Here is an 11,011-nt window from a genome sequence, read left to right as displayed (position 1 = left end):
TCTTATAGTGGGTCCCTCCCTCATTGCCAATTCCAGTCTTCACTCACTACTTTCTCTTCCTGAACCCAATGCACCTCACTGAGACCTTAGGTTGCTGTGATCATCCCTGCTAATTTCTCTGCACTTCCCCTCCTTCCTATTTCTACCTGTCCACGTTGTCCAGTTGCTTTGCCTTCTAGAGACAGCTGCATATGCCCAATCAAGACCTAATCCTGGTTGAATCCACACTGGTCCTAGGAGGTTCTGAAGCTGTACAAGGTCACAGGACGGGAGTAGTAACTCCTCAAGTAGGGGTTTGAAGCCATCGCCACAGAGATAGATAGTTGCACTTTCGGCTGTTCCATAATTAGCCACCTGTTTCCTCTGCTGAACTGCGACTGGTCCTCGGGTCTCAGACCAGGGACTGGAATACAAACCTTTGTAGCCTGGGGACTCAAAATAGTCCATCCACTGACTTCTGTTAATAACTGCATTTACTTCTCACAACAATCCCTAGGGAGGACAGCAGCCAACATTCAATCAGCACGTTTGTCCATGAGTGTTCTTTCGTAAACCTCATAAACACGTTATTCACTCCATTTAACAGAGGCTCAGCGCCGCTCAGTGACTTGCTTGTGAGGCTCAGCGCCGCTCAGTGACTTGCCCAAGATCCGGCTACTAGTAAAGGGCAGAGCTAGGATTCTAGTCGGGATATAGACTACAGAGTCCTCATTCTTGGCCACGAGCTTACACTACCGGTTCTACAGATGGGGAAACTGAGGCCCGGGACAGGACAAGAGCTCGTGCCCGCCGAATCGCGGCCCCGGGGCTGGGGCACGCTGCATTCCTGCTTTTCCTCTTTTTGGGTCGCGGGCTGTCACTGCTAGGCGGGACTCGGAGGGCGAGACGTGTAGGACGAGACGTGCAGGGCGACACACCGCTGCCTTTTCGGCCGTGGGTGCGGCGAGAGGTGAGGGAAACCAGTAAGTCTGGACCTAACTGACGCATCCTGTGGCACTATGACAGCGGGGTGGGCGGGAGAACAGGAAGTGCGTTACCCAAAAGGCGGGACGAATCCTCCGAACTCTCAATGGAAGCGCTGCCTCTACGTTCGCCCCGCCCGGAAGGAGAGGCAGAGGTCCCTTTTCGGCCAACTCTTCGGGGTGTGAGGCCAGCGCTTGGGCGTTGCGGTGGGTAATTCGGTCGCTGGCTGGTGAAGCAGACGGGGAAGAGAGAGGGCGGTCCTGAGCGGCGAGGGTTGACCGGAGGCTGGGTCGGGCCTGTGGTCGGCCCGCGCGCTGTGCCGAGTGTGGCGTTTGGGGTGCGGGGCCTCAGGGGTTTGTCATTTCCTGACGGGGGGGCTGAGGCCTAGAGAGGGACAGTGGAGGCAAATAGACCAGAACGTCGTCCCTCTCACAGAGACGTTTTAAAATCGTAATATTAGGTGAAAAAGCAAAATACAATATATATATCTGAACTGAATACGTAAAATACGCCTTCGCCGAGCACCCCTCAGTTACTCTCGCCATGCTTTGTGCTCCTCTCCAGTCTGTGTCCCGAACTTCTTGCACATGTACTCAGCTCCTTGTATTAAAGCCCCGAGGCAACTTGTGTTAAGAATCCCGAATTTCTCCGGTGTTTGGAAGGTGTTGTGGTGCATATATTCTATGTCCTGTCATAAATTCAGCGGGGCTTGGGGCAGTGTCTGTGATCAAATACATTGATATTTTCTTAGTTAAGTATATTGTTTATTTACACCAACGGGGAAGAAGAACAACCTTAAATAACCTGACCTTAGATCAGGTCGAGTTTTCAAACTTAAAAAATTTGGTTTTCAGAAAAAAGACTTGAGAATTGCAGATAAGGGACTGGGATCATAATTTCATTGTTCACTCACATTTCTCACTGACAAGGTTCCAGAGTTCCTGAACTGTGCCTTTTGTACGGTTGTCTCCGATTTCCATCACTAACTGGGTGTGTCACCTTGTGCTCTCTCAGCCTCAGTTTTTCTCATCTGTAAAATGGAGTCAGTAATGCTTTCCTAGTAAGGTTCTGGTGAGGAGTGAATGAGACTGTGCACATGAAGCACAGACACTATGTCTAGCACATGGTACAGATGGTTATGATTGAGATTTGCTTATTCCACAAACATTTCTTATTTTGAAATTATTTGGATAGGCAGTATATGTCCACTGTTAACCTCCTCTGCCCAATCCATCTTCATAGAGACCACTGATTTCTGTGCATAAACGAGCCTGCCTGTATCTCTTTCACCTGCATTTTCCTCCGTCTTTCCCCAAATTACAGCATTCTGTGCCATTCTATACTTCATTCTTGTGTTTTTTAAAAAAGATTTTATTTATTTTCAGAGAGAGGGGAAGGGAGGGAGAAAGAAAGAGAAAAATCAATGCGTGGCTGACCTCCCCCCCCTCCCAACGCCCCTCACTGGGACCTGGCACACAACCCAGGCATGTGCCCCAACTGCGAATTTAACCGGTAACCCCTCAGCTCACAGGCCTGCACACAATCCACTGAGCCACACCAGCTAGGGCTATACTTCATTCTTATTAGCATTTATTTTGAGTGTTACTTAACATATTTACACATTTTTCTTTATTAAAGTATGTAACATACCTATAAAATGTGTAAAAATGTTAAGTTTGAAGAATGAAAATTAAATGAACATCACCAACTTAAGAGATAGATTTTCATATCTTCAAAGCCCGCATTAAATTTTTTTCTCCCTTCACCAAATATAACCACTGCTCTGAATAGCTCATCTCTTGTTTTTCTTTGTTTTTACTGTTGAGGTATCTCTAATGAATGCAGAGCACAGTTTTGCTAGCTTTTGAATTTTGTACAACTGGGAACCTAATATACATTTTTGTGTGAATTAACTTTTGTGTATGACATGTATATTAGATTCCTCCATGTTGATGTGTGTAGCTCTACTTCATCTTCATTGCTTTAAATTCTGTGGTATGATTGATTATACATGCTTTATGTGTACATGCATCCATCTTGTTTGGGACTCTCTGTGCTTCCTGGATTTGCGTGACTATTTTCTTCACCAAATTAGGGAAGTTTTCTTTCATTACTTTTTCATTTAAAAAATATATTTTATTGATTATGCTATTACAATTGTCCCATTTACTCCCTTCATTCCCCTCCACCCTGCACACCTCCTCCCACCCACATTTCCCCCCTTTAGTTCATGTCCATGTGTCATAAGTTCTTTAGCTTCTACATTTCCCATACTATTGCCCTCCCCCTGTCTATTTTCTACCTACCATCTATGCTATTTATTCTCCATACCTTTCCCCCCTCTCTCCTCCTCCCACTCCCCTGTTGCTAACCCTCCATGTGATCTCCATTTCTGTGGTTCTGTTCCTGTTCTGGTTGTTTGCTTAGTTTGCTTTTTGTGTATATTTTTTTAGGTGTGGTTGTTAATAACTGAGTTTGCTGTCTTTTTACTATACATGTTTTTTTATCTTCTTTTCCTTAGATAAGTCGCTTTAACATTTCATAAAATAAGGGCATGGTGATGATGAACTCCTTTAACTTGACCTTATCTGAGAAGCACTTTATCTGCCCTTCCATTCTAAATGAAAGCTTTGCTGGATAGAGCAATCTGGGATGTAGGTCCTTGCCTTTCATGACTTGGAATACTTCTTTCTAGCCCCTTCTTGCCTGTAAGGTCTCTTTTGAGAAATCAGCTGACAGTCTGATGGGAACTCCTTTGTAGGTTACTGTCTCCTTATCTCTTGCTGCTTCTAGGATTCTCTCCTTCATTTTAATCTTAGGTGATGTAATTATGATGTGCCTTGGTGTGTTCCTCCTTGGGTCCAACTTCTTTGGGGCTCTCTGAGATTCCTGGACTTCCTGGAAGTCCATTTCCTTTGCCAGATTGGGGAAGTTCTCCTTTATTATGTGTTTCAATAATTTTTCCACTTGTTGCTCTTCCCTCTTCCCCTTCTGATACCCCTATAATTCAGATGTTGGAACGTTTCAAGATGTCCTGGAGGTTTCTAAGCCTCTCCTCATTTTTTTTGAATTCTTGTTTCTTCATTCTTTTCTGATGGTATGTTTTTTTCTTCCTTCTGGTCTACTCCATTGATTTGAGTCCCAGTTTCCTTCCCATCACTATTGGTTCCCTGTGCATTTTTCTTTATTTCACTTAGTGTAGCCTTCATTTTTTCATCTAATTTGTGACCAAAATCAACCAATTCTGTGAGCTTCCTGATCACCAGTGTTTTGAACTGTGTATCTGATAGGTTGGCTATCTCTTGGTCGCTTAGAAGTATTGGCTCTGAGTCTTTGATCTGTTCTGTTCGAACCATTTTTTTTGAGGGGGGGGTCTGGTCTCACCTGTTACGTATGAGGGGCAAAGACAACCCAGTCACTGGGTTGTGATGCTGTATGTGGGGGTGGGGTCCAAGAGGGAACGATGGCACTTGCTCTGCTGTCTGTCAGATTTCAGTCCCCTCTGCCGCTTCCCACAAGCAAATTGGGCCCTTCTGGTGCTGGTTCCCGTGTGGGTGGCTTGTGTACGTTCTAGGACCCTGTGGGTCTCTCCAATGAACTCTCCTGTGAGGTTGGGAGCCTCTCCCGGCACCTCAACCCCTACAAGTGTTTTCAATCAGTGCTTTTAGGCTATATTTCCAGGTGCTGAGGCCCGGGTTGCAAGGTCTTTCTCACTGCCAATTTTCACCTAGTTTATTTGCTCATCAATGTGAGACTGTGGATAGTCATCTGCCTTGCGTGCTTCACTAGGTCTGCTTGTTGCCTCCCTGCGCCCATGCCTGTGCCCTGGGTCTGCCGCTAGGGTCTGCTAGCCACTGCCTGCACCCTGCGTGCCCAGGTCTGCCAGCCACCGCTTTTTCCTGCTGACCCATCTCTGCCAGCCGCCAACTCCACCCCCTTACCAGTCTGGATGAATGGTTGTCGGGACTTCAGTACAGTTCAATTTTCTGTCTGTTATGTTTTTTTTTTTTGTTTCTAATTTTTGTTGTCCTTAATTTTGGTTGTACGAGGAGGCACAGTGTGTCCACCTATGCCTCCATCTTGGCCGGGAGTCTAATTTGCTGTTCTTTTAATAGCTTCTTTAGGTGGCTGCCTTTCACACCTCCCCCTTTTCAAAAATACAAGCTAGTTGGTGAAAGACAAATACCATATGATCTCACTTAAAAGAGGACTCTAATGAACAAAATAAACTAATGAGCAAAAATAACCAAAGACATGGAAACATGGGACAGGGTAGGGGAGAGGGTGGAAATGGTGCAAAGAAGGGGAAGAGACTAGTCAAAGAACATGTATGAATCACCCACGGACACGGACAACAGTGTGGGGATGGCCTGTGAGAACGGGGCAGTGGAGTGGGAGGTGGGCTGGGTGGAGGAGGACTAAGGGGGAAAGAGTGGGCCAACAGTGGGCCAATAGAATAAACAAGAATAAAGAAATCTATGAGGAAAATATGAAAAAAATGGAAACATTTAATACTTTTAATTTTTTCCTCTATTGTTTTAATTGCCTCATGCCAGTTTTTATGTATATTTTATTTTCTAATTTCCATAATACTTCTTTAATAATATATTAGAAATGTTTCTTAAATCTGAGCAGAGTTTTTCCTGTTATCTTTTTGTTTCTAGTGTCCAACTTTATTGCATTGTCGTCAGAGAACATGTTCTCTGTGAGAGCACTCCTTTATTAACTTTTGCTGAGACTTGCTTTCTAGCCTAGTATGTAGCAATTTGCCTAATTGTTCTGGATATATTTGAATATTTTGTATTCTGTAACAGTGCAGTGTTTTATGCATGTCTGTGGGATTCTTTTTGCTGTGTTGTACAAATCTTTTCTAATGTTACTGATTTTTAATTCATTTTATTAACTATGGATGGAGATATGTTATAATCTTCCACTATGGTTCTGGATTTGTATGTTTATCATTGTAGTCTTGATCATTTTTGCCTTAACCGTTTTGAGTCTCTGTTATTAAGGTGCCTAAACATTTAAGATAGTTATATCTTATTGGATTTGAACCTTTCTTTTTCGTTTTGTGGTAACCTTCTTAATCTCTAGTAATGCTTTCTGCCTTAGAGTCTACAAGTATTTTGTGTCATAGCCAGACCAGCTCTCTTTTAGTTAGTTCACAGAGCATATGTTTTTCTATCCTTTTACTTTTAATTTTTTGGTGTTCTTATATTTTAGAAGTAGCTTTTATATAGCTAGATTTTATTCATTATTCAATTTCACATTTTTTCATTGTTGCTCAAGTACAATTGTCTCCATTTTCCCGCCACCACGTTCCCCTGTCCCACCCACTCCCACTAATTTCACATTAAAAAAAAATCTAGTCTTATAACCTAGCTATATTATCTTCTTAAAGATCCTTTGTTTGGAGAGCCTGAATCTCCAAAGTTTCTAGGATAAAAGTCCAAATTCTTTAGCCCCACACATTCTATCCTTGTGCCCAGAATAATCACTGGAAAATAATGAGTATTCAGTACATAAAAATAGAGTGGATAAAAGAAGATATTTATCCTAGTGACAGGAAGTAAACTTGGCAGGACTTGATGTCTGGCGGGATCTGAGGTTGAGGGAGAGGAAGATCAGGTCTGTGGTGTTTGTATGACTGCGTGGACTGTACCACCTAAACCATATGGTCTGCAAAGAGGACCTGGGAGGAAAGGGGCAGAGGATCCTGAAAGGAGAAGGAGACCAGTTTAGAATTTATTGAGGTTGGGATGCTGGAAAGATATTCTCAAGGAAATCTAGTACACAGTCAGAGAAACTGATCCTGAGACACTGCATCTTCCCAGCTCTGCAGTCCAGTTGGTGATGCTCTCGAAAAGAATAGTAACTAGCCTTTTTGTGCATCTCCTTTGTGTCAGGTCCTTGGCAAACCTTTAGTAGTCATATCTTGTTTAAATTTATCTTATGCCTTAAATATAGTTATTATTGTCCCCATGTTACACAGCAGATGAAAAGACTGTGGTTTAGGGAGATTTAATATGTTAGCTAAAATGTTTCTTTGCTATATTTGCCTAGGTAACAGCAAATTTCTTGTCACATCATGACAAGAAATTTGTCACCTGAAGTGAATGTTAAAACCTCAGAATTCCAGGCCCCTGTGTAATCAGAACCTCCAGGAAAGAGGCCAGGGATGTGTATTTTTAATACACAGTTTAGGTGACTCTTAAGATCAGGCAGGCTTAGCAAGAACTGGTTTCAAAGCCACCTGTCTACTTCTAAGCTCATGTTCTTAGCCCCCTCACAGCCACTGGACCTCTGTGGCAGGAGCAGGCTTTTCGATCAGGACTTATGTAATAGTTTTATCAGCTCTGATCATCATGCTCTGTGGGAAGATAATGTTTTAGTAGAGAACAGGAGATTTTAAATAACCCTGCAGTCCTACGATGCCAGTTTTATTAGTGGTTTGGGAGAAGAAAAGGAAACTAACATTTATTAAGTGTTTACTAGCAGTTCTCGAACCAGCGAACGTTATTCTAATTTTTTAGTGAGAAAATGAGCCTCAGCTAAATTTATCTAAGGCCATAGATCTGGTAAGTGGCTGAGCCAAGTTTCAGACCCAGAACCATCTAATAGTGAAAGTAGCTAACACTTACTTGGTACTTAGTCTGTTACCAGGCTTTTATGTGTATTATCTCATTTAATCCTCATGGTAACTGTGTGGAGGATGTCTCTGTCAGTATTCTGATATTACAGATCAGAAACTAAAGCACATGGAGGTGGTGTTTCCCACTTCCACTCCCTAAGTGGTGGAGCAGGCTGTGAGATCAGGTGTTCTGGCTGGCTCCAGAACCCACACTTCTCACCACTGCCCAGTGTGCTTTGACCAGCCCCTGACTTATGTCCTTTTCAGTTATGTAGTATTCAGCATGATGACCTTGATTTTAAAAACCATAACAAATTTATATTAGTTAATGCAAATTCACACAAAATCTAGAACATTGCTTTTGGTGTGTTTAGAGGTAACTTGATTTCATTTATTTCTTTTTTAGTTCCTTCACCATGCAGGGTAGCACAAGAAGAGTGGGCATCATGACTGATGTCCACCGGCGGTTCCTCCAGTTGCTGATGACTCACGGAGTGCTGGAGGAATGGGACATTAAGCGCTTGCAGAAGCATTGCTATAAGGTCCATGACTGTAAGTATCATTTCCCTGTTCCCAGAATGCTCTGGTATTGTGTGATCAGGGACTAGTGACATTGGTATAATGTCATATATCCAGTCAACCTATACTCCTGACCTGGGCATTCAGGTCTCTCAAAAACTCCCATCAGCTCATCTTTCTTATCTCATCTTTTACTTTTTTTTTGTTTAAGTAAATCTGACATTTAGTGCAGTATGAGGTAAGACTTGGTCTCTGAAGCAGTACAGTCATGGTTCACACCAGGCCTCTAGCACCTTCCCCAGCCTGAGTTTCATCACCACTAAAATGAAGATAATTAATTGTACTTGACACATACTGTGGTTCAGAGGGTTAAGAGACATGATATGTACAAAACCCCTGACATAGGGAAAGTGCTTACTTGGCTGTTAGTAATCAGGGCAGCTTAGCATAGCGGTTAAGGGCACAGCCTGGGAGTTGGCCATACTTGGAGAAAGTGCCTTTCCTGCCCTGTATCAGCTGTAGGCGTTTGGGACATCTTCTCAGTGGGTTGTTCGAAGGGGTAAATAAGATAATGCACATTAAGTACTTAGAGACAAGGCTTGGTGCATACTAAGTTTTTAGCAATTGGAGGTAGCAGTAAAGCAATGGGATCAATGTTGATAGAGTGGTAAAATCAATATTGGTAGGGTCTTGTTGAGTTGAGTGTCAGTATGGGTAGATTTTGTTGAGTGAAAAAAAAAGTTTATAAATTATACTTGTTTGGTGTCATTGTGTTAAGTTTTTTGTAAAACTTAATGACTTTTATTGTTAATGAATAGATATGTCTACATGCAAAAATATAAAAGTGGACTAGAAGGATATGCAATACACTCATGAAGAGCTTGCCTTCAGGGAGAGGAGGAGAGAAGTAGGTTTATCACCAGAAATCAAAAGACACTTTATCCTATTTTGTTCTTTTATTGACAAAAAAGACTTGAGGCATTATTAGTTTAGTCTAATGGTTGTCACTTTTGATGAATGGGAATATAGGTTTTTTAATTTGGTGTTTGGTCTTTTTTGTCTATATTTTTAATTTTCAAAAGGAGAGTGGAAAAAACAGGTGAGCCAGGTTGAGAGGGTAAGGAAAGGTTTGGGAGTACCCCAGTGAAGAGCACGAGAAATGGTGCCACATCTGGAGAACTGCCATCTGTGGCATGAGGGATGTGTGCGTCAGATGGGAGAGAGTGAGTACAGAAATAAGTCTTTGCTTTCATGATATGCAGAAGAAGGAGTATGGGGAGGGTGGCGTGTTAATGAAGAGAAAAGGAATGTGCCACTGGTCCATTGAGATGTTCTGTAGAGAATTCTGGAAGTTTTGGTGCACATCCACAGGTAAAAGCTTGACAGGTTCTACAGTAAGGAAACCTGCTTACCTTTGTTAATCTTGTGTATCCAAACTTAATTGACCTACAAATAACATACTTTGGGAAACCTTAGAAAAAAAATATGATGTGTGGGAAGAGAGTAAGTCTTTTTGGTGTGTCATTTTATAGATCCTGAAGAACCCATAGTATATATATCATAGTAGTGTTTTTTTTTCTCTTAATTCTGTAGAAAGAGCAGACCTCCTGAAGGATTTGAAACAGGATGTGACGTAATTAGCTTGGGAATTCTTCTTCTGGTGAGAACATACCTGCTCTGATTGTCTGCACTGTGGTGGACAGGGTCTTTGTTGAGAGCCTTCTTCATGGAAACAGAATATTATACCTGTCAAACTAGCTTCTCTTGCTCTTTAAAAGGCACAACAGGGCTTTAAACCTACCGCTCAGTATTCTCCAGGGATGGGCATAGCAGGCTTTTCTTAATCTTTTATCTATGTAACAATTCATTCCTTCTCCCATTAGTGTCTTACATACACGAATGTCTGGGATGGGGAAGCTCTATTGATGGGGAAGTTTTGTAGCTCACTTCAAAGGGACATACTAAGATTGAAAGTGTTTTTGCCTTTGTTTGACCTTTAAAGTTGTTATGATCTAATTTAGGAAAGTCCTGTAGAATGTGTCTAGGAATTGATTTATTCTCAAACTTTATGTACCATTTTTGCAAATCAAGATATGGTTATGGCTAGGGTAATCAGGATAGTTTACCTCTGGTGGCACAGAGAATAGAACTATTGTATGCTTTCTCTTATCCTGCATTAAAAAAAAAGGTTGTTCACACGCATTATTCTTATTTGAGAAGTTTTAAACAAGGAACAATGGAAAGAAATGATCTAAAATTAAGTAAATACTTATAAAATCCAATGTTATCAATCTCTTACCTCTTGAAGAGATGCCTAGGAAAGTCCCCTTTACCAACTAGAAACATTTAGTTTCTAAGAGAATTAAAAACAAAGGAGTAATTGAAAGTGCAAGTTACGCTAATTGCCCTTTTATGTGGGGTTTGTCCAGTTTATCAGAATGCTTTCTGTTCTGGGCTTTGCTTTGAGCTCTCCTCTTACTGTCACTAGGGGAAAACAAATTCCCAAGTCTCTGGACTAATGAATTTAGCTTTTGTTCTGATGTTCTGGTGGAAAGCCTGGGGTTTGGCCTTTCTGAATGGTTCCAGGACCTTTGTTCTTAGTGCCCCTTAGATTCTGTGCCAGGGTTTGGTACGTGAATGTGGTTGTCCAGCACAGCCTCCTAAGAATCTCATGGGTGCCAGGTCTCTGTGCTAGGGACTGGTGGCACAGAGGTGAAGCTTTTGCTTCATCTTGGGTCTTGTGTGTCATGCAGACACAGACTCAGATGATTCCAGTGGAAGTTGCCTGATGGAAGTAGGCACAGGAGGCCTATGGAGTGGTGGTTAAGAAGACTTGGATTTGAGGATTTCCACTTTGGACTGAGATGGAATGACAGGGATCAGTTTACCTTCTGTGTG

The 11,011-nt window shown here is 42.2% G+C and overlaps 1 protein-coding gene across 2 annotated transcripts in view; it reads left to right on the top strand.

The window, feature by feature from the left end:
• Positions 1-1,016: 1,016 nt before the first annotated feature.
• NSMCE1 (NSE1 homolog, SMC5-SMC6 complex component) overlaps positions 1,017-11,011 on the top strand; it is a 34,248-nt gene continuing 24,253 nt past the window's right edge. For both annotated transcript variants that reach the window (XM_045848900.1, XM_045848899.1), the window contains exons 1-2: positions 1,017-1,169; positions 8,001-8,146. In XM_045848900.1, coding sequence (XP_045704856.1) covers positions 8,011-8,146 — 136 coding nt within the window. In that variant the 5' untranslated portion in view covers positions 1,017-1,169; positions 8,001-8,010. The remainder of the gene's footprint in view (positions 1,170-8,000; positions 8,147-11,011) is intronic.

This window comes from Phyllostomus hastatus, unplaced genomic scaffold, assembly GCF_019186645.2.
Source record: "Phyllostomus hastatus isolate PE091 unplaced genomic scaffold, TTU_PhHast_1.1 phas_contig_64, whole genome shotgun sequence".
Lineage (NCBI taxonomy): Eukaryota > Metazoa > Chordata > Mammalia > Chiroptera > Phyllostomidae > Phyllostomus > Phyllostomus hastatus.
This window is presented reverse-complemented; position numbering and strand designations above follow the sequence as displayed.